The sequence below is a fragment of the Pelodiscus sinensis genome, chromosome 7 (assembly GCF_049634645.1).
Source record: "Pelodiscus sinensis isolate JC-2024 chromosome 7, ASM4963464v1, whole genome shotgun sequence".
Classification (NCBI taxonomy): domain Eukaryota; kingdom Metazoa; phylum Chordata; order Testudines; family Trionychidae; genus Pelodiscus; species Pelodiscus sinensis.
The window spans coordinates 2,906,464-2,929,902 of record NC_134717.1 but is presented as its reverse complement, the minus strand read 5'-3'; the positions used below and the strand labels follow the sequence as shown (position 1 = coordinate 2,929,902).

At 53.2% G+C, this 23,439-nt stretch overlaps 1 protein-coding gene across 2 annotated transcripts in view; it reads right to left on the bottom strand.

Annotated features, from left to right (window-relative positions):
• The window catches only part of MARCHF4 (membrane associated ring-CH-type finger 4), an 85,032-nt gene that overhangs the window by 18,828 nt on the left and 42,765 nt on the right, over positions 1–23,439 (bottom strand). For both annotated transcript variants that reach the window (XM_075933029.1, XM_075933030.1), the window contains exon 3: positions 11,949–12,141. In XM_075933029.1, the coding sequence (XP_075789144.1) occupies positions 11,949–12,141 (193 nt within the window). The remainder of the gene's footprint in view (positions 1–11,948; positions 12,142–23,439) is intronic.

Genomic DNA, 23,439 nt, shown 5'->3' with positions numbered 1-23,439 from the left:
GTTCTCTGGGGCGCAGACGACCTGTTCCTTGGTCTCGCCCCGTAGTTGACTCCCTCCGTCGCTCATCCGAGATCCGGTCTCTGCGCGGTTCCCTCTCTCTCCGGGACTCCCGTTCACACCCGGACCGGCTCTCTGTGAACTCATCCGCCAGTCTCCCGGCCTCCTGGGGGTTCTCTGGTCTCCGGTCCTTGAGCCACAGCCTCAGTTTGGGTGGGCACGCTTCATAGAACTGCTCCATCATGACCAGCTTGAGCAGCTCCTCTGCGGTCTGGGCTCCGACTCCAGACACCCACTTGCGGCAGTATTGCGCCAGGCGGGAGGCCAGATCCACATAGGTCTCCCGTGGCCCTTTCTGTACCCCCCGGAACTTCTTCCTGTACATCTCGGGGGTCAGCCCGAACTTGTGCAGCAGGGCCTCCTTGACTCGGTTGTAATCCCCTGGCTGTAGGTCCTCCAGCTGACTGAGCACTCCGGCCGCCTCCTGGTTCAGTGCGGGGATGAGCTCCTGCAGCCAGTCAGCTGGGGGAACCCGTTGCAGTCCACAGGCCCTCTCAAAGGAGCTGAGGAACCCGTCTATGTCGCCCACGTCCTTCAATTGGGCCACCACGAGCCTCTCCAAGCGTCTGGCAGTCCTGGGACCCTGGGGCCCATCCGCACTTGGCGCAGCCGGTGCCCCGCCGGTTCTCCGCTCTGCCATGGCCAGCTCATGCTGCCGCTGCCTCTCTCGGTCCTGGCGGTCCTTCTCTCGGTCCTCTACTTCCAATTCCCTGATCCGCAGCTGGATCTCCAGCCGCCGCAGCTCCGCTGGGCTGGCCCCTGCCCTAGATGGGCTACGGCTTGCAGGCCTCCCGGGAGACGCTGTCTCATCTCTCCGGTGGGTTCCAGCGCTCCTCCCCCTCTCTGAGCCTGACACACTCTCAGGGGGGGTCTGGCTGCTTCCCCTGGGGACAAGATCCTGGCCCTGTGGCTGGTCATTATCTTCCAGCTGGGCAATCAGCTGGGCCTTGGTTGCTTTCTGCACAGGCAAGCCCCTCTCTCTGCACAGCCCCACCAGCTCTGCCTTCAAGAGTCGGGCGTAGGCCATCTGCCCGCTGGGCCCCTCGGTGCAGACTCACCAGTCTAGTGCTGCAGCGCCCCACGATTCCCAGGAACCGCTTCGCTCTGTCTCCAGCACGCCTGGCTCCAGGGCTCTTGCTTCTACTGCGCCTTGTCGCTTGCCGCTGGAAGCTCCATCCACGGGGTGCAGTGCATCCCACCCCTGACACCAGTGTGACGGCGCGTTGGGGGTTCCCCGTCTCCTGCACCCCGAAATGGCACAAACAGACTGCACCAGCCAGTGGAATTGAGGGTGGTTTATTGCTCCTCCAGCTCAGCGCAGCACCGATGTAGTCTGGTCACAGGAACTGGGCTAGGATGCCTCAGGCCCCCTTGGGATGGGGGAGACTGGGCCCCTAAACTCCAGCCCCTTCTCCTAGGCTCCCCTCCATGCCCTCCGACAGCCAGCAACCAACTCCCTCCCTTCCAGCCCTGCCCCCCAGCCAAGGCAGCATTCCACCTTCCTTTGTTCCTCTCCATGGGGGGTGTCTGGCCACTGGTTTGCATAGTGACTCATCCTGTTTTGCTGGGTTGTGGTACCCACGGCAGCCAGTGGGGGATCCCCCAGAGCCAGCAGCATAGAAACCAGCCAGGTACCCCCACTACGTCACAGATGCCAATGTAGACGTAGCCCCCCAGTCCAGATATTCTCCCACATGCATCACTCCTTCCAACTCCTGCCCTTGAACTGCGGTGTTCTCCCACAGCAAGAGGAAGAGATGGAGTTGCCTCATTAAAAACTCCTAACCACTCAACTTTCCTTCCCCACCTCCCTGGAGCTGGAGCAGGCAGTGGGGTAGCTACAGGAGTGCTGTCCAACTTCCCCACCAATATGGTTTCCAGACACAAAGCCCCAAGTATCTCTCTCTCAGCTTAGAGAACTTATTTCCCATTAAGGAAAACAACAGAGAAAGAAGTGATGTGACTTTTTTGGGAGAGGCAGAGGAGAGAGAGCACAGTGTGTGTGACTCGCTCCAACATTCTGCAGCTGAACAGAAACGTGGGATTATATCTGCTTCAGAGCCGGCTCTGCAATCGGTGGGGAAATGCCTCCCGTTTAAAGATGATCTGCACACAACCATCTCCTGGCAGCTAGATCTTCCCCTCCGCCCTGTACATTCACACTCTGGGTTGAGCATCCTTCGCCCAGTTGGGCCTTAATCTCTCTCCCTGCCTGACTGCTCTATTTTGCCAAGAGGCCTAAGAGAATTAGATGCCCAACTGCCAGTGAGTATCCCAGCCTCATTACCCCTTCCTCCCCCCAAAACACTGGTATGCCGTAGGGCGCACATGTATTGGGCACCTTCCCTAAAATGATTTCCACGGGCTCTACTGCCTTAGTGGCTCTTCCCCAGTTTTGTTCCTGAGCGTACTTGTGTGTGGTGCCTGCAATATACAAAGACGTTCCACCTCCCTCTAACTAGGCTGGGATAGGCCACCGGGCTCACCGCACACCCCAAAACGACTCCAGTCCTGCCCTCCTTAGGCAGTACATGGCAGCACTCACAGTTAAAACAAAACCACATTAGCCTTGACAGGAAACCTTGAATTGTGACGGTCTCTAGGAAGCGCCGTTAATTACAGCCCCCATCACACCCGAAAGATCAAATGCGGTGGATCAGCTTTAATTGGCTATTGATTTCTTCTGTTCTTACCGACGGTGGTGCAGAGAGGCCGTCAGACGTCCAGGAAGCCTCCGATTATTCTCCCTGGCAGCTGGGATGAAAGGCAGCGGGCGCACGCTTCCTGATCCGTGATGGATTGCCACCGCTTGCCAGCAGAAATCATTGGCAGGATGAACGGCCGTGCGACGGAGCTGCAGAGCAGCTGTTGCTGCCACAGAGAATCCCCCTGGGGGCCCAGGGCCAGGCAAAGGGGTGAAACGTCCAAGAGCAGGATGATTTAGTGCTTATAAAAGGGGGGACTGATGGCAACAAGAGAGGGGCACTTGCATGTCTAAGCCAGAGCTCACCCACAGCTCTGCCAGTGCCCCTCAGTCACAGGATCCTAGAGCTGGAGGAGACCTCAGGAGATCGTCAAATCCAGCCCCCTCCCAAAGCAGGACCAATCCCAACTCAATCAACCCGGCCAGGGCTTTGTCAAGCCGGGATTTAAACACCTCTAGGGATGGAGACTCCACCCCCTCCCTAGGGAACCCAGCCCAGTGCTTCCCCACCCTCCTAGAGAAATAGTTTGTCCTAATCTCCAACCTAGACCTCCCCCACTGCAACTTGAGCCCATTGCTCCTCGTTCTGCCCTCTGCCCCCACTGAGAACAGCCTCTCTCCAGCCTCTTTGGAACCCCCCTTCATGGAGTTGAAGGCTGCTCTCGAATCCCCCCTCACTCTTCGCTTCTGCAGACTAAACAGACCCAACTCCCTCAGCCTCTCCTCGTAGGTCATGTGCTCCAGCCCCCTCAGCATTTTGGTCGCCCTCTGCTTGATCCTTTCCAATGTGCCCACATCCGTTCTATAGTGGAGGGCCCAGAACTGGACACAATATTCCAGATGTGGCCTCACCAGAGCCAAATAAAGGGGAAAGAGCTGAATAAAGGGGCTAGACCACCATGGCTAGTCTCCTTACAGCATACAGCAGGCTAATGAACCAAACCAACCCCACCCAAGTAGGCTAATGCCACGAACAACGCATGGTCTGCTCATCAGCCCTCCCTCCCCCCACGCCACTTTCCTCTTGAGCAGCTCTGGTGACTTTCTTCCCCGGGCCGGGATGCTCTCTCGTTAGCTGGCAGCACTCTGTGGCCAGCCCTTCTGAACCCACACGCCCTTTTAATCCACAGACGCTGACGTTCCCTCTTTGCGTCTCGACCGAGCGGGAGACGAACCCTCCTGAATGGCCATTTAATTCACGGATGCATGGCCGAGTTCCAAACGGCCACTCGCTCCACTCGGCCGCCTGAGACCCAACGGGGCTCACTCTGGCTAGCGCCAGATGTTTGTATGTGTATCCTGAGACCATTAGAGGGAGCCAAGTCTGCTTTTAGCTGGTGCAGTACGGACTCATGCCCTTAGCCGTCGGTTCAAGCCTACTGCCCATGACCCAGGTCTGGCGGCATTACGCATGGGTATCTATCTGTAGGCACCCATGTGAATCCATCCCTAGCACTTCTGTCCAGAATGACCTCTTCTTCTCTCGCGGCCCCAGGGCCTAGACCGCCGCTAGGAACTGGCAGCATCCCCCTGTGCAGCTCCTCAGCTCTCGCTCCCTTGCTAAAACAAAGTTTATTGGCTGGGGACTGACTGGCTAAGCAGCAATTTAGCAGAAGAGGAGTTGGGGATGACAGTGGATGAGAAGCTGCAGATGAATCAACAGGGCGCCCTTGTAGCCAAGAAGGAGAATGGCATATTAGGTGCATTAGGAGGAGCATGGCCAGCAGATCTCGAGAAGTGATTATTCCCCTTTATTCTGCTTTGGTGAGGCCACATCTGGAGTATTGTGTCCAGTTCTGGTCCCCCCATGACAGGAAGGATGTGGGCGCATTGGAGAAAGTCCAGTGGAGGGCAACCAAAATGATGAGGGGGCTGCAGCACATGACCTATGAGGAGAGGCTGAGGGAGTTGGGCTTATTTAGTGAGGGATGGCAGAAGAGAAGAGGGAGGGGGGATTTGAGAGCAGCCTTCAACAACTTGACGGAGGGTCCCAAAGAGGATGGAGAGAGGCTGTTCTGAGAGATGGCAGAACAAGGAGCAATGGGCTCGAGTTGCAGTGGGGGAGGTCTAGATTGGATATTAGGAAAAACTATCTCCCTAGGCGGGTGGGGAAGCGCTGGGCTGGGTTCCCTAGGGAGGGGGTGGAATCTCCATCCCTAGAGGTCTCTAAGTCCCAGTGTAACAAAGTCCTGGCTGGGCTGATTGAGTTGGGATTAGTCCTGTTTTGGGCAGGGGGTTGGACTCAATGACTCCTGAGGTCTCTGCCGGCCCTGGGATTCTCTGATTCTGGGATTTATTGGATAACAGTGTGATGGGAGCCCTGCATCTTTTGGTGAAATCGGACTCCGGGAGGTTGCAATCAGCCATGTCCTAGGATAGAATCAGGGTTACGCTGCTTCCTGCAGGGTCCCTTAGCAGGGAGCAGCAAGAATTTATCCCTCCTGCCACAGGAACCAAGTGCACCGTTCTCCAGCCGAGTAGCAGTGACGTGCGGGGTGGGGAGATGCCAGGGAAGGGACGGAGGATAATGGCCATTGATCCCGCACAAGCAAACAAAGGAGTATGGGGCATGGCAGTTGGATTTAAAAAAAAATTGGACGAGAAGGTTTATGGAAATTGGCGAGAAGGTCGTTGCTGTTGGGTCTCCACGATCCAGATTTAACATGGGCCGGCGGAGAGGACGCTGGGACACCCCCACCCCCATTTTCTGGGGTTCACTGAACCGTGCCCAGCGTAAAGTGGAGGAGCTGCACCTTGCATGGGGGAACCATCGTCAGGCGGGAAGTGAAACCCCCCTGGCTCAGGGATTTCTGTCATGGTGGAATCCCTGTAGGCCCAGCAGGCACCCGGGGAAGGAATGAGCAGCCTGGGAAGCTATCCTCTGGATGTGATAGCTGGCATCGGTGGTGATGCCAAGGGCCAGGAGAAGCGGAGGAACAGAGCCCAAATCCTTAAAAACAACCAAAACTTTAGCTCCCCGTTTGTCTGCGATCGACGGGCTCGCTTTGGTCCCCGCTGACCACGGGGATGCGTCTCTCCCCTTGACAGAGGAGCTGATCGCTGTCCCTCCGCGTCTCAGCCTCGTCACAGCCATGGAAATCCTGCTAACGCCCTCCACCGGCCAGAGCTTTCCACTTGCATCAACAGCCAAGAAGACGCGCTAGCCAGATAGGCATAGAGAACCAGGGTTCTCATGGGTGGCGGGTGAAGGCCAAGCTAAGGAAGGCAAGGCCCAACTCCACCCCTTCTGCCTGAGGGTCGCCCCTGGAGCCAAGCCTCGCCCACCCCCAGCCCCAAACCTCCCATGCTGTGGCCCTGACCACAGTCTTCCCAGGTGGCTGGGCGTGTAGGCAATTTTGGGAACGCTGTGCCTCCCCTTGCCTGCATTACTGGCCACCCATGAGAGTTCTTTCTCCTTTCCCCCACTCTCCCAACAAGGATGGGAGGACGCCATGCTCTGGCACCGTGCTCAGCGCGTTGCTTTCCCACTTGGTCACCTTCTTTTCCTTCACTGGTCCCCTGATCCCCAGAGGGAAAGTGGAGCTCAGTGTGGGATGAGTTAAACTCGCGCCCGTTCTCCCCCAGAACATGGCCGAGAAGGGTAACGCACAGAACGGGCCCGTGTTCATCGCCGGAGGAATCCCCATGATGCCCACGGAGGGACGAGCCTGGCCCTAGTGTGGGCACGTCTGTTAGGCTGGGATATGACTAGGGAGGGCGTCGCTGGTGGGATCTAAAACGTTGACTGGGCCCTGATGCAGAGCACCGAGCCTAGATCTCCCACCCTGGTGCAGGGTTTCTTGGACTCTTCCCCCTGACTTTTCAAATCGACCCTGGCATGCGGGGTTACTCTGTCCTTCCCCTCCTCCCTCCTGGGCAGTTTTCACGGTGTTTGGACCATCACAAAAGGAGAGCAATCCATTCTGCTCAAGCCCGTTTGTCTTGAGGGATGGAGCTGGAACCCTTGAAAGGAAGTGCTGGGGAAGCTGGTGGTGACTGAGAAAGGTGGCTGAAAGTTGGAGTCCCGCCCACCCTGGTGTCAGTCACCACCAGCTTCCTGAGGGACGGAGCTGGCATCCCGTGGAACACACGGATAAGGGGAGGGGGAAGGACTGTTTTTCCTGTAGCTGCTCAGGAAAGACTCCAATGCCGCCCAGCTGATTAGCAGAGCACCCATGGCGAGTAGTTTTGTTTCTCCTGGTGGTGCACATTGACACATGCCTCGGTGCATATACAATTATTCCGCACGCATCCGGAAAAAATCTGCACCTGGGTGTGTGACGGGGCAGATGACTCTGCACTTCCCACAGGGAGGCGGCCGAGGCAGCGTGACAAGAGCCGCGGCAAAAGGGAAGGGGTGCCACTCCCGCAGCGTGTGTGCCGTGCATTGGGCTGTCCTGGCAGGAGAACGGCGTCGGCTCGCGGAGGGGGTGGGGACCCCAGAGTGGTGTCCCGCTTGCGGTGCATGTGCATGGCGCCGTGGCTCTCGCGGGAGGAGACTGCGGTGGTCCAATGAGGGGGCAGGGACCACAGGGTGGTGTGGACGGTCCCATGTCAGCGGAGGCGCCCGCACTGACACAGGGGAAGGGTGTGGCTCTGATGTGGGGAGTAGGGCATATCAGGAGCAGGGTACAAAAGGGAGAGAAGGAGAGAGCATAGAGGGGAGACGAGGGCACCTGTCGGTGGGATGGGAGAGCTGGGCTCCGCAGGGCCTGAGGGAAGTGACCCAGGGTAGGGCTGAGGTGGGTGCGTTTAGGGGTAACGCCCCACCAACCGAGCCGGGGAAGGATTCCCCGTCTTTAGGCCCTGGGTCGCGACCTGGAGTGAGGGCAGGCCCAGGCCCCCTTCCTCCGCCGTGTGTCAAGTTGGCGAGGGCGTATGCGTGAGGAGAGGGCTTCCGCTTGTACTGCGGGTATGGACTTGGGGCAGCAAGTGTTGACCCCAACCGTGTAGTGACCTGTGTAAATAACCGTGAATCTATCGAGGAACTAAAGGGGCTCCCGGAGGTCGCTGGGCGGGGAGCTAACGCCGGAGCGGGCACCGTGGGGCTCGCGGCGTTACGGGTGGAAAAGATTAGAGGGAACCGTGGGAAGGCCTGTCCCTGTGTAATCAGGCCACTTGCGCTGCACACAGGCCATTCTCCTGTTCTGCTCATCCCAGTGCATGGGGCGGGGGGAGGCTTAGAGGAGGTGGGACTGGTGGGTTTGCTGCCAGGCATGCTGCCCAGCTGTTCCATGCATTGGATGCAGGAACAACTGCAGCCTTGAGGGCTGATGGTGGCCAGCCAGATGCTGCAGCTGGCTGAGAGGAAAGTCCCACCCGTCTGTCAGAGCATAGAGGAGTCACAGGATGCGATGATTCACCTCAGCTGGAGAGAGGCGCTTTTGAGCTTTGGGCTCCTGTTTGAAGCCCTAGCAGAATCAGACAAGGCCCTTCCCTGTGACGGTAGTGGGGGAGATAGCATATAGGCCCCCTGCTCCAGCTCAGCGTCTGAGCTGTGCGTCACGCAGGAGAAAGGCCGCGCAGCCAGGAGAGTAGCGAGGCTGTGACTCCTGGCATGGAGCAACCCAGGGGTGTCCTTGTGAGCAAGCAGAGCTAAATAACCGAGAGAGAGAGATCTTGGAGTCATTGTGGAGATATTCTGAAAACACCCACCCGGTGGGCAGCGGCAGGCAAAAAAGCAAACAGCATGTTGGGAATCATTAACAAGGGGATAGAGAATATGACAGAGAACATCTTACTGCCTCTGTATAAAACCATGGTACGGCCACATCTGGAATACTGCGTACAGATGTGGTTGCCTCATCTCAAACAAGCTATATTGGCATTGGAAAAGGTTCAGAAAAGGGCAACAAAAATGATGAGGGGTTTGAAACGGGTCCCATTTAAGGAGAGATTAAAAAGACTGGGACTTTGCAGCTTAAAAAGGAGGAGACTAAGGAGGGATGTGATAGAGGTCTATAAAATCATGACCTGTGTGGAAAAAGTGAATAAGGAAAAGTTATTTTCTTATTCCCACAATATAAGAACTAGGGGTCACCCAATGAAATGAATAGGCAGCAGGTTTAAAGCAAACAAATGGAAGTTTTTCTTCACTCAGCGCACAGTCAACCTGCGGAACTCCTTGCCAGAGGATGTGGTGTAGACGAGGACTTTCACAGGGTTCAAAAAAGAGCTAGACAGATTCATGGAGGTTAGGTCCATCAATGGCTATTAGCAGGGCTCGCCAAACTGCGGCAAGCCCTGCTCGCCAGCCGCGCTGTCCGACGATCTGCGCATGCGAAGATTGCCCGAACCTGGCTCTTCCGGGTTGTAATCTACTCACCATGGGCGAGTAGATTGCATTATTTGTCGAACCCTGGCTATTAGCCAAGATGGGTAGGAATGGTGTCCCTAGCCTCTGTTTGTCTGGAAATGGGTGACAGGGGAGGGATCATGTGAGAATTACTTGTTCTGTTCCCTACCTCTGGGGCATCTGGTATTGGCCACTGTTGGCAGACAGGACACTGGGTCGGACAGACCGTTGGTCTGACCCAGTCTGGCCGTTCTCACGTTCCTAGGATATGTTCGCTGTGTGCGGTGCTGCCTCGAGGCAGGGAGAGCAGGGCTGTGGGAAAGGAGCTAGAGAGCTGAGCGATGAGTCTGGGCAATAAAAAAGCTCCCCTCCAGCTTACGCAAATTGCAGGAGGCTGGGAACGCACCCTGCCCCATCAGGGACAAGTGGCCAGCCGCACTGCAGCCGTGGGGCAGCGAGTACAGTGCGGGCTTGCCAGCTCCTCCGTGTGAAACCCTTTAGCCACGTGCCCCCAAACTGCCCTTAGCGTAAGCTTGAGGGATGAGCGCCAGTCCCCACGGCCCCTTTGCTGGTTCTACCCCTTCCCTGGGGGGTGGGGGGCGGAGTTCCACCCCCACAATGGGCCCGGTCTCTCCCACCAGCAGCTGAAGGCCGGAGAGGCAGGACCAAGCCGAGGCGGCAGAGCAGCCCCCGTGTTTTCCCTTTCTGGCAGCGGGGTGGGGAGGCAGAGCGCCGAGGGGAGGGGGCTGGAGAGTGAGGGGAGAGGCAGGGCACAGGAGCCCCCGTGGGCCTTCCTCAGCCTCACTGCTTGTGACGGGGCATCGGCCCCGCTCTGGCCCTCCAAGGGTTAACACTGGAGGGAGGCTGAGGGGCAGAGCATGACGGGCCAGCTGGGGTGGTATAAATCAGGGCTCCTGGAGGGGGAGGAAAAGGCTTTCTCACTCGCACTCCTGCCGGGGAGCAGGAGGGACCTGGCTGCCAGGGAAGCTGGAGGCTTCCTGAGACAGAGCAGGGCTGGGGAGCTTTGGCCACGAAGCTCCCAGGCTGCAGGGCCTGAGGGAACTAGGGCTCTAGAGAGGTGGCCAGGCTAGAAGAAGGCAGCAGGCTCACACCCCCTTGCCCATGCTGAGCGGCCGTGTCAGGCTGCAGCTGGGCTCTGAGGCAGGGACTGGATGATGCCTGGCAGTGGGTCCCTGAGGGGAAGACGGGTATAGGGCAGTGGGGGTTCCCTGAAGGGGAGGCCCTCGGAACATGGGGGCCCTGTGGCCGGGCAGTACGAGGGGGAAAGGGCAGGAAGGGTCAGGGGACTGAAAGCAGATGGGTACCGGGGCTGCCCAGAAGGGGGCGCTCCAGGGCTGCACTGAGCTCATTCCCTGAGCCTCCAGCAGGAGGTGCCGGGGTGATGAGTCGCACCCTGTTACGCTGCCCCTTCAAAATCCCTTCCTGGCTCTGGGCAATTGAGGCACAGCCGGCAAGCGCCCTCCGCTGGGGGTCTTGACACCTGCCCTTCTCCAGCCCAGCCAGGGAGGTGCAGCCAGGCAGGGGCCTGCTGTTCCCCTTGGTGGCTTGTCTTTGCTGCCCAAGTCAAGGAAGAAGCAGGGTCGATTCGGACCTGCAGCTCCAGGGGGCTCTGGGGCGGGCGGGCCCTGCGGGGGAACGCTAGCGCCGTGGGGCGTGTAGTACGGTCCGGGCTGCGTGGGGAGCGCTGGGCTGGTGTGAACACGAATCTTCACGGGATCCGGATTTCTCCCCCTCTCTTGCAGCTGAGGCTGGAGCACAGGTTCCCTCGCTCGCTCCCCTCCCTCCACAAACAGGACCGCGCTCATCATCTCCAGCCTTTCCCCGCAAGCCGGGTGCCCTCTCCTCCAGCGGCCAGGAGGCGGGAGACTGGCTCTGCAGCTGCAAGGCCACGACCCAGCATGTGAAGTGCCCCAAAGAGATGGCCAGGCCCAAATTTGTATGACCTGTCCCTGGCTGTGGGCATTGTGTTTTCCTCCCTGGTTATCAAGTGTAGCCCTGTTTGGATTCCCGCAGGCCAGGGCTATTCTGGGTACAGTGACCAGCAATCCCAAATTGGAGAGGAGGGTCCTGAAATGCTTCACTTCTCCTCTCCTCCCACAAGGCTCTGGCCAGGCTGGAAGCCATGGTGAGAGCCACCCAGGGAGCCTGAGCTGCTGCAGGGAACCCTGCACCGTGGCAGTGGTAACACAGGCTGGAGGCTGCTTTAGGGCACCCAGCTCCCAGCCCAGAGCAGGTCTAGCGTCTGGGGCTCCCCATGGTGGCCAGGCAACCTGGGCGATTCTTACCGTAGAATCATAGAACTGGCAGGGACCTCGAGAGGTCATCAAGTGCAGTCCCCTGCCCTCGCGGCAGGACCAAGCACTGTCTAGATCATCCCTGGTAGAATCAATAGAACCAGGGTCCAGCACCCAGGAGTCATAGGGGGCGGAGAAGGTAGGGATGGCCTGGGGCTTCTTCAGGTGTCTTGCTTTTGCCTTTTGCAGAAGGGTCCATCCCGATTCTGGGAGCGACAGGGAAGCGGTTTCCCTACCTCGTGCTAAGGGGTGTTTCTCAGCGGGCTCAGTGCTCCCAGGTTCCTGGCCCAGCTGAAAAACAACACCCCGGGGTTGCTGCGTAAGCGGCCGCATTGTATAGAACTCAGACCTCGCTGCATTTCCCCAGGGGCCGTTCCAGGTCCCACGCCCGCCCACCCCCGGAAAATACCTCGAGGTCGACGAGCTCTTCAGGAGCGGTAACGCCCCAGGAGGCTGCCTCCAAACAGAGCTGGATAGCAGCCAGGCCCGTCCTCGGCCTGCCGTCTCCTGCTCCTGCCTGAGGAGGGAGCCAGGCCGGCCGCGTGCCCTTGCCTGCGAAATTCAGCCATTCACCCACCTATACAGACAATGTCCATGAAGCCGTACATTCCATAGCAGATCTGGAAGAGCAGGTCCTGGCGCTGCCACTTGGCGGAAGGACTGAAGGTCGACCAGATGAGCCACGAGATACTGGCGATGAGGAAGAGGGAACCCAAGATGGCGGCTGCTATCTGAACCTTCTCGATGACTGTCAGAGAGATGGCCTGCCACTGCAGAGGGCCGGTGGGAGGGGAGAGAGCGGAATAGCATTTAGGGACAAAGAGAAAGGGAAGGAGGGAAGAAAACAGCAGATTAGCTTCCTGGCGCACAGCAGCATTCAACACCCATGGGGCGGCTCCCCGTTCCCAACTGCTTTACAGCTTGACAGACACAAACACCACGCACGGATCACTTCACCCACCACTGACATGCAGCCACCTCTGGGGCGGAGCACTGCACTTATCCACATTTTGGCTCCGGATGCGGAGAAGAATCTTAGAACCCTTTTGCAGCTTCAGTTGGATACAAGGAGGCAGAGGGCAAATACCCGAAGCGGACTTCAGCCAGAGGCTGTGGGTAACAGCCCCTGTTGGATCTTTCCTTCAATTTATGAATTCTTGATATTAGCAAGCAGTCACTATGGAGTTGCTGTCTCATGGAATGCCTGCGTAAACAATAAAATCCACCATGGGCAGAGAGGGCTTCTTGCATGCACATTACATAGGGACAATGGAGAGCAGTTAACTTTAATGACTATATTCTGACTACGTAATGGGTATGCTGTGACGGCTGGCTGAAGCTAGGAGAGCTAGCTTTTCCTGGTTCTTCAACATGCAGCTGAGCAATGTTCCCTCTATTTTTTTCCATCCATGTGCAGAATAAATTTTATGTACACCAAGGCATGTGCAGATGTGCACCACTAGCAGGAACACATGTGGCTGTGGGTGCTCTGCTAACCAGCTGGGAGGCATCTGAATCTCTCCTGAATGACCTCCCATGCACTCAGCTTAGAGGGAACACGGCAGCGGAGGTTTGGAGAGTGAAAAATGACTCACATCAGAGCAAAGGAACCAGGTGTGGTTGGCAGGACATATAAACGCATGAGCCAAACAAGAAGCTTGGGACAGGACTGGGGAAATGATGTGCATGAGGATTCTGCTTAACTGTGAACAGCCCAGGCCAGAAAATCTCAGCTGGGGTGAACAGGGAGCCATGTTTCAGAAGAGATGTCAGGTAGCTGCAGAGGGAGGTTTCTGGGCAGCGCAGAGGGATCTCCCACAGCCCAGAGACCTCTCCACACTGGTGAGGAAAGAGGCAGAGAAATGCACAAAGGCATGTCTATTATTTTGTCTAGAGCCGCAGTGCTCTCATGCTGGTCTGGAAAGAGCAATCATAGAATACTAGAACTGAAAGGGACCTCGAGAGATCGAGTCCAGTCCCCTGGGCCCACGGCAGGACCATCTAGATCATCCCTCATAGATGTCTGGCTAACCTGCTCTTAAATATCTCCAGAGATGGAGATTCCACAACCTCCCTTGGCAATTTATTCCAGTGTTTAACCACCGACAGGCAGGAAGTTTTTCCTCATGTCCAACCTAAACCTCCCTTGCTGCAGTTTAAGCCCATTGCTTCTTGTCCTATCCTCAGAGGCCAAGGAGAACAATTTTTCTCCCTCCGCCTTGTGACACCCTTTTAGATACTTGAAAGCTGCTATCATGTCCCCTCTCAGTCTTCTCTTTTCTAAACTAAACAAGCCCAATTCCTTCAGCCTTCCCTCATAGGCCATGTTCTCTAGACCTTTAATCATGCTTGTTGCTCTTCTACGGATCTTCTCCAATTTCTCCACATCTTTCTTGAAATGTGGTGCCCAGAACGGGACACAATACTCCAGGGCTACGTCTACACTGGCATGATTTTCCGGAAATGCTTATAACGGAAAACTTTTCCATTATAAGCATTTTTGGAAAAAGTGCGTCTACATTGGCAAGATGCTTTTCTGGAAAAGCACTGATGATTTTACATTAGATCGTCAGTGCTTTTCCGGAGATTCAAGGGGCCAGTGTAGACAGCTGGCAAGTTATTCCGGAAAAGCGGCTGATTTTCCGGCATAAGTGGCCAGTGTAGACACAGCCCAGTTGAAGCCTAACCAGCGCAGAGTAGAGCGGAAGAATGACTTCTCGTGTCTTACCCACAACACTCCTGTTAATGTCTCCCAGAATCATATTTGCTTTTTTTGCTGCAGTGTCATACTGTTGACTCATATTTAACTTGTGGTCCACTCTGACCCCTAAATCCCTTTCAGCAGGACTCCTTCCTAGACAGTCGCTTCCCATTCTGTGTGTGTGAAACGGATTGTTTCTTCCTAAGTGGAGCACTTTTCACATGTCCTTATTAAACTTCATCCTATTTACCTCAGACCATTTCTCCAGTTTGCCTAATTTTGAATTATGACGCTGTCCTCCAGAGCACTTGCAACCCCTCCCAGCTTGGTATCATCTGCAAACTTCATAAGCACGCATATTTAATAATGATTTAAAATCCAGTGCAAAGTCTGTGCAGTGTGTGTTACATCGGTTCACAAGCCCTTGAAGAGTTGCCCTGTGAACCCGGAACACCAGCAGAGATAGAATTCTGGGACAATGTTTGTTTAAGCTACAGGGAAATTCAAGGAGTCAGCAATGGTCTCCGGCTCTTTAGTTGATCAGCAGAGGCCTCAGCTCTCAGGAGAGGGTGCTAGACTGAGAAATGGCATCCCAAGAGCATGCCTAGAAACGCCCAGCGAGGGGCAGTGTGTGGGCTCTGTTCGGACACTGGCGTCTCAAAGCACATGGGTTCCCACACTCAGGTCCTTTCTCAGTAGTTTGGTGAATGTCCAAGGAGGGCAGCTGACTAGAGCTATCACAAATGGAGCGCTACTAACTGCATGCCTTAGGATCACCAGTTTATACATCCTCCAGAAGCAGGCACTCTGGACGCACAGTCAACCTGCGGAACTCCTTGCCAGAGGATGCTGTGATGGCTAGGACTATAACAGAGTTTAAAAAAGAGCAAGATAATTTCATGGAGGTTAGGTCTATAAAAGGCTATTAGCTAGGGGGCAAAAAATGGTGCCCCTGGCCTCTGTTTGTCAAAGGCTGAAGAAGGATGGCAGGAGACAAATTGCTTGATCATTGTCTTAGGTCCACCCCCTCTGGGGTACCTGGTACTGGCCAATGTTGGAAGACAGATACTGGGCTAAATGGACCTTTGGTCTGACCCAGGATGGCCATTCTTATGTTCCTGTCGCCGTGCTGGGGTAGTGCTGACTCTGGAGAGCATGCTGCCAAAGGCATCACCAGCACTGCCTCTTGCAGCCCCTCGCTATTCCTTAGGGCCCTTCCATCCAAGCAGCTGGCAAGCAGAGGCTAGGAACACCATTCCTACCCATCCTGGCTCGTCGTCATTGATGGATGTATCCTCCATGACTTTCTCTAGTTCTTTTTTGAACCCTGTTAAAACTCCAGATCTTCACCACATCCTTTGGCAAGGAGTTCCACAGGTTGACTGTGTGCTGAGTGAAGAAATACTTCCTTTTGTTGGCTTTATACCTACTACCTATGTATTTCATTTGGTGACCCCTAGTTCTTATGTTATGGAAACAAGTAAATAACTTTTCCTTATTCACTTTCTCTACACTGGTCATGATTTTATAGACCTCTATCATATTCACCTTCATCATCTCTTTTGCAAGCTGAAAAGTCCCACTCTTATTAATCCCTCCTCATATGGCAGCTGTTCCAAACCCCTAATCATTTTTGTTGCCGTATTCTGAACTATTTCCTGTGCCAGTATATCTTTTTTTGAGATGAGGCAACCACATTTATATGCAGTATTCAAGATGTGGCCATACCATGGTTTTATATAGAGGCAATAAGATATTCTTTCTTATTCTCGATCCCTTTTTTAATGATTCCCAACATGCTGTTTGCTTTTTTGACGGCTGCTGCACTCCGAGTGGATGTTTTCAGAGAACTATCCACAGTGACTCCAAGATCTCTCTCTTGAGGGGTCACAGAAATTTACTCCCCATCATTTCGCATGTGTAGCTGGGATTATGTTTCCTGTTGTGCAGTTCTTTGCATTTATCAGCATTACAATTTATTTGCCATTTTGTTGCCTATTCGCCTAGTTTTGTGAGATCCTATTGAAATTCTTCACTGTCTGCTTTGGCCTTAACTATCCTGAGCAGTTTAGTATCATCTGCACATTTTGCCACCTCCCTGTTTGCTCCTTTCTCTTGGTATGCAGTGGTAACTGCTACGGTCAGTCGTGTGGCTGGTCGCTCCTTGGGCCATGCTGTCTTTGCCAGCCATCTCTTACTGCATCAGTTCATTCTCAAAGGGAGACTATGACCTGGCTTTACACCATCCACCTAGCAAACTGTTAAGCCTGTAACAGCAAGAGGTCTTTTTCCAAGATGAAAAATTAAAGAAAATCTGGCAATACAACTTGACAAAGCCCTGGCTGGGTTGATTGAGTTGGGATTGGTCCTGCCTTGGGCAGGGGGCTGGACTTGATGACCTTCTGAGGTCTCTTCCAGCTCAATGATTCTCTGAACTCTAACTGCAAACATCCAGCCCTCAGCTGTTGATTGACAAAAACACAGAGGCGGTGCCTCTGTCAGGTTAGATAGTAATTAGCTCTGAATCAATCAAACAACCCCAACACACGGCTCCTGTGATCTGTTTCTCAAGTGTCTAGTTCAAATCCTGCTCACATCAGTGAGGAACAAAACGTGGTGTGACAATTCCAGAGCCACCTGCCAGAATTCACCGTTGTCCCTGTCCTGTGATGAGCAGCCCCTTGGGAACGCACCGTGACTGCAAAGAGAAAGCTCAGATCCTTCTGCCATAGCAGCTGGAGGAGAGTCCCCACTAGTAAGATGTCGGACAGCCTTTTGGGCAGTTCCGATTCCATTCAGTAGAAGGCAGCAGTGATGCAGACACACAGTACTTGGAATAGCTGCGTTATTTCTGCGGGCTAGTAGGAAATTAATCGGTGGGTTTTAACCTATGGCTCCCTCACAAGTAATTAGTTTGCTGGCAGTCTCAGCAGAGGCCAAGGACTCAATGAGCCTGGTGAATGAACCGCTGACCTAAGAGAGAGGCTTAATCTCACATTATTATGCCCTTGAGATTTATTCTTTAAAACTCCAAAAAATTTCCCCGCTCTCCCAAACAGCCTCTTTACCTGTGACTCACATCAGATCAATGACGTAGCCGAGTTAAAACTTACCAGGGACCACTGAATCTCTTCTGGCTACAAGATCTACATTTCTGAATAGCCCTTGTTTTGTGTGTATGGAGATAAATCCCCAAACCCTCAATTTAACGTCACTCTAGCATTCAGATTAGAACATCAAGCACTCAAAAATCAAGGTGGGGAAACTAGGCAGAGAGGAAGGCTGTCGGAGAAAAAATAAACGGCATTAACCTTCCCAGTTTATAATGACTGTCGTGTCCTAAGCAGCCAGTCAGATATACTAGAATTGCCCCTCTAGTAAGTATCAGAGGGGTAGCTGTGTTAGTCTGAATCTGCAAAAGCGGCGAGGAGTCCTGTGGCACCTTATAGACTAACTGAAGTTTAGAGCATAAGCTTTCGTGGGCAAAGACCTGCTTCATCAGATGCAGGTGACGAAGTGGGTCTTTGCCCACGAAAACTTATGCTCCAACACTTCGGTTAGTCTATAAGGTGCCACAGGACTCCTCGTCGTCCTCTAGTAAGGGACAGCCTACACTGGCCACTGATCTAGAATCTAGCTTCCCGTTGACTAAAGCTCTTCAGATGACCCCAGGGATCCATCTCAGGAAGAGCAGACCTCTGAGCTCTGCTGTGAGAGACAGCATCCCGTATAGGGCTCTTTGTAAGGCCCTTGCGAACTCCCCATTCACGGTTTTTCATAGGATGCTAAGGCACAATTATACAGTGGACCGTCGAAGTGCCACGCTCTCTGGAAAACCCACTTTTCTCCTTCAAACCGTTCCTCAAAAGCCACCTCTTTCAAACACCATTCCAGTACATCAAAGTGGAAGATTTGCTCAGTGTTACTCAGGTCCTTAACTCAATTAATTTTTGTTTTTCTTCATTTAAATCAGTGCTCTGGGGTGAGGCTGGGGATGCGGGGTTCAGTATGCAGGCTGCCCTGGGGAGAGAGGACACCTCCAGCTCTGGGACAGACAGACATACAGCCTCTCTCAAATATATAGTAGGTAGCTGTCCCTTTCTCCGGCCCTGCCTCCTACTGGTCCAATGGGGTTGTAGCTGTCCTAGTCCCCATCTCTGGCTCCTTGCTGCCTCCTTGTGGTCATTATACAGTATAACTGACCTTGCTAGCAGAGGCCTCCTTTTCCTTTTTTTGAGAAACAATCCCATTCCGGGCACATCCCATTGTCCGGGCATGCCCAAATCCTGACCTTGCTTTAACTTATGATAAGAGGAAGCTGCCTGCCAAATTTGGTGGTCCTAGCTCTTACCGTTTAGGAGGAGTTCTTGAATGGTCAAAGACAGACGGACACATTCCCTAACTCACAGACGGATGAACTCTCTCATTCCACGAGGAGTACAGCTAGTTCGGATTAGGAAGCCTAATCCGAACTAGCTACTCTGTGCCGCGTATAGCCGCGCGGCACGGGGTTCGAACTGCCGGCATTTAAAAATGGCGCCGGCCGGCTTTATGCAAATGAAGCCCGGGAAATTCAAATCCCAGGCTTCATTTGCAAGTGCCGTATGCCTACATTACCCTCCTAGTTCGAATTAGGAAGGTAGTGTAGACATACCCCTAGATAGTAATGCAAAGTGCTGACTGAGTTTTCCTCTTAATATTCGTTCCGTTATTTTACCATAATGACCAACCCTTCAACTGCAAAATATCTCTGGGTATGTCTATACTAGCCCCCTAGTTCGAACTAGGGAGGCTAAAGTAGGCATTCAAAATTGCAAATCAAGCAATTTAAATATCCCGCGCTTGATTTGCATCTTCCCGGCCGGTTGCCATTTTTGAAATTTACAAGTCTGGACTAACTGCCCGCGTCTACACGCGGCAGGGACCCGGTAGTTCGAATTAAAGCCCTAAATTGAACTACCTGTTAAACCTCATTCCTCATGATTTGCAATTTCGAATGCCTACATTAGCCTCCCTAGTTCGAACTAGGGGGCTAGTGTAGACAGACCCTCTGAGTGTTAATACCAGATCCAGAGCTGACATTTTAAATGACACTGAATGTAAATTGGCCAGGAGGGTGGCAGCTGTGACTGCTTCCTACTATATAAGCCATTAGTATCTTCCTGCTCCCTCTCTTGCTTGCCCCTCGTTTCTCGCATTCATCATCTTTTGTGTCGTGTCAGAACCCCCGTCCTGTGTTTGGGGCTGTTTTCCTGTTGTGAGTCAGTAAAGCACCAACCGCAATATGGGCCTGATTTCTGCCACTGCAATGCAAATTCAACAATGCTAATATTTAATCTCATCGGCACTGATTTTTATTTTTCCTCGGGGTGCTTTTCTCCTCCGCTTCATCCCCCTGCCGGTGCCCCACTCACTGCTCTCTGCCCTCCCCCACGCTCCTCCCGAAGATGAGCACCCACTGGCTATGTCTAGACTGCCCCCTCTTGCGCAAAAAATATGCAAATGAGGCGACACGTAGAATATTGCCGCGCCTCGGTTGCATAATTAATGAGCGGACGCTTTTAGCGCAAGAGGCTTTTTTGCATCTACACGGCTCCTTTTTGTGCAAAAAACCCCTCTTGCACAAGAGCCGTTCTGCCTGAAAAAAATGCGGCGGAATGGCTCTTGTGCAAGAGGGGGTTTTTGCACAAAATCCTCTTGCACAAAAAGCGGCCGCTCATTAATTATGCAAATGAGGTGAGGCAAAATTCCACATGTTGCCTCATTTGCATATTTCTTGCTCAAAACCATGCAGTATAGACATAGCCGCTATGTTTTTCTGTGAAGAAGTCGGCGCCTATACTTGATCTGAGTCTCATCTCCTATCGGTGTGACTCCAATGATCTCTGGATGTACTCAAGTGTCAGGGAGAGCAGACCAGAGGCCACAGAAAATCTATACACCTTATTGTAGCCTCTGATGGGAAACTTCTTTCCTAAGAAGGATTTTCTGTTTCCTGAACCAACTTCTCCCACAAGAGCCCCAGCCAGCCGAGTTTATTTTGATGACAGGACTTGACACGTTCCTTCGGATCCAGGGCCCTGCTATTGAACAGATCTGTTTTCAGATTCGGAGAGAAATGCAAAGAGTTTGAGATTTTCCTGGAGACACGCAGCTGGTCATGTGACTGCTCTCCTAGGGCCTCTATAACCCTCCTCCAGCTTGCGGTGGGTGTTCTTTTCTTCTTTGGTTCTTTCGAGGAAGCCAAAGCACAGTGGCTGTGATGCCAATCTGTCTGCCGGAGAGACGTAAGTACCTCTGCTCACCGCTTCCAGCCATCTCCTCACCTTCGAATGTTTGCCCGGCAGTTTTAGGTCTGGAGTGAGACACTCTCGGATTTCAGCCACATTTGATGTGGACACAGTAGCTGTGATGAAGGGCAGGCACTCCCCCTGAATTACACCAGCACCCGTGAGATGTGAATTAGTGCCAGAATCTTCATTCTAACCCTCGCAGGGTTCTGAACAGGGTGTCGGTCGATGCACTCTGAAGAGGGGACACCAGAGACGTTTGTGTCTGGATTTTAACTTCCCCAACGCTCAGCAGGTTTTGGATCTGGGAGTCTGGTTCGGACCCATTTTGTTTTGGCTAAGAGCAACGTTCTTACTCTGTTCTTACACACATTAGTGTAAATCAGGAGTGACTCCGCTGAGACAAAGGAGTTCTACAGCAGTGTAAACGGGAGCAGGAACAGGCTCCAAAACTAACCACTTTGGGGATACTGCCCCATGTCCCAACATGCCTGCAGTGCTGCCCTCTGTTTCAGAAACCCTGGGGCTGCGTCTAGATTGACATGATTTTCCGGAAATGTTGTTAACGGAAAAGTTTTCCGTTAAAAGTATTTTCGGAACAGAGCGTCTAGATTGGCACGGATGCTTTTCCGCAAAAGCACTTTTTGCGGAAAAGCGTCCGTGCCAATCTAGACGCACTTTTCTGCAAAAAAGCCCCGATCCCCATTTTCGCGATCGGGGCTTTTTTGCGGAAAACAAATCTGAGCTGTCTACACTGGCCCTTTTGCGCAAAAGCTTTGCGCAAAAGGGACTTTTGCCTGAACAGGAGCAGCATAGTATTTCCGCAGTAGGAAGTCAGTGCTTTTGCAGAAATTCAAGCGGCCGGTGTAGACAGCTGGCAAGTTTTTCCGGAAAAGTGGCTGATTTTCCGGAAAAACTGGCCAATCTAGACACAGCCGGGGTGTTCAGCCCATCTAAGGATCCCATCCACAAGATAACCCTGCACAAATGCTGCTGCACCCACCCACTCGCAGTAGGCAAGGGATCGAAGCTGCCTGCTCGTCCGGCGGTTGCTTTACCCATCTGTGGAGATTGCCAAGTTCAGTGATGTGAGGGTAACAGGTCCCCCAGCCCTCCTGAGCTCCTGGAAGTGCCTCTGCGGCTCACTCACTGGGCAGCAGGCATCTGGCTGGTTGGTCTGGAGACTAGAGCTCCGCTTTCTGTAATTTTAATCCCTGGCCTAGGCAGGTTTGCAGCTATCATGGCTCTAAGGCGTTCTACATTTAAAAGCGGTGCATATCAGCTGCTTTCGGATAGGGAAGCATCCTAGCAGCCCAGAGGTTGTACAGAATCTGGGGAATTCAGTATGAGAGCTGATCCCTTGCTGTAGCTTCTCTGCCCCAACACAGCTCTGCATACGTCCATGCAGGTCTCCCGTCTAAATACACACCTGCGCGGCCTCGTTGAAACCCACAGAGTCCATGCTGAAGTGCACGCTGTGGTCAGAGCACATACGGTACACAAGGACATACACAAACACACATCCAAGATGCTGTAATGCACACACATGCAGGTGCAGAGGACACGTGCCGATTGGGTACAGTCTTTGCTATGGGAAAACACAGGATCCACCAGCTGCCAAAGGCTCCATCTGGGTTTTAAATGGGACCAGCTGACTCAAGATGTTGGGGGTGGGCCATGAGGTGATGTCACGTCCATGTCACAAGCTCAAATCTAGCCCAGGGATCAAAAGTCTTTTCGTTGGGTGTCCCGTGTGAAATGAGTCGGTGAATCACAGTCCAGTCCGAATGCTTCTCCCTGGCTTTCTACAGACCTATTAACACTAGAGTGTGGAAAAGCCCGACCACTAAACTAAGGACGAATGCATCTCCGTTCCAGAGAGCAATTAGCACATACCAAACAGCCACTGGAGGGATTGTTCACCGGATGGTCCATTCGTGCAGTTGTAAATATCGGTGGGCATGAAATCATGTATGGACCTGAATATTTGAGCTTGTGTGGGCCTTTCTGTGATGTGAGGGTAACAGGGATTATTTGAATCCCTCTGTCTGTGTGATGGAGTATGACGTGTTGCTGAATAGTGACATGTATGTATTTCAGGACAAGTGAGATGTGTATCTGAGTAAGCATTGTCTGAATATCCCATCCTTTCCTCGATCATGAATGCAGATCCTCTACATTGGCAGGGGGTGGGACTAGATGACCCTCACGGTTCCCTCCAACCCATTATACTGTGTTTATTTTAGTCAAATTGCACCTATTTATAATCAAAAAGTCTCCAAGTTTCCTCAGTGTTTGTGAAGCCTACACATAAACTAGACGTCCTCATGGTTTTCAAGGTTTCCATTTTTCTTTGCATTTATTTCACGCACTCTAAGCTCTGTTATTGTGTTGCTACTGCCTTGTCATTTTTTAATCGTCACGGCAACAGCTGCCCAGAGTTTAATAAGGCCAGGTTTGCAAAGCGCTTCCTAAAAAGCGCAATGCTTGGGAAACGGGGGACGTGTCTTTCACACTTCAAAGAAGCGATGCCAATTTACACCGGCCAGGGATCTGGGTTTACATCTTTAACTTGTGTCTCGGAGCTTTGCAGACCTGCAGATTGCTCGGACAGCCTCGGATGGAGGCACTATCCCAATGCTTGGGGGACGCATTAGTATCTGTGTAAATGCAGGACTCTAACATGAACCTCCAATCTGAGATACCTGCAACATTCAGGAACACACACAACAGCTTCAAAATACCATACAAGTTTGTCCAAATCCTGCCTCTTGACTTTCACTCTGGTCTAATGTATCTGAGCAAAGAAATTAAACTCCTGGGGCTCTAGGTTTGTGATGAAATACCCACAACTTGAGCCCAATGCATGTAAAAATCAAGTGCCAGAAGCTCTGCTGAACCATGGAGCAAGAAGAACTCCTTCCAGGGTGGAATTCATTCCTGGAATGTCCCATGTGCTTGATTTAGATCCCCCAGAACTCCTAGAGACCATGTCAGCTCTCCCTTGGGAGTTAATGGTAATAATTCCTGCCAGTGCTAGCTCACTGGGAGCCCTAAGAAGGCACATTACCCCCCCC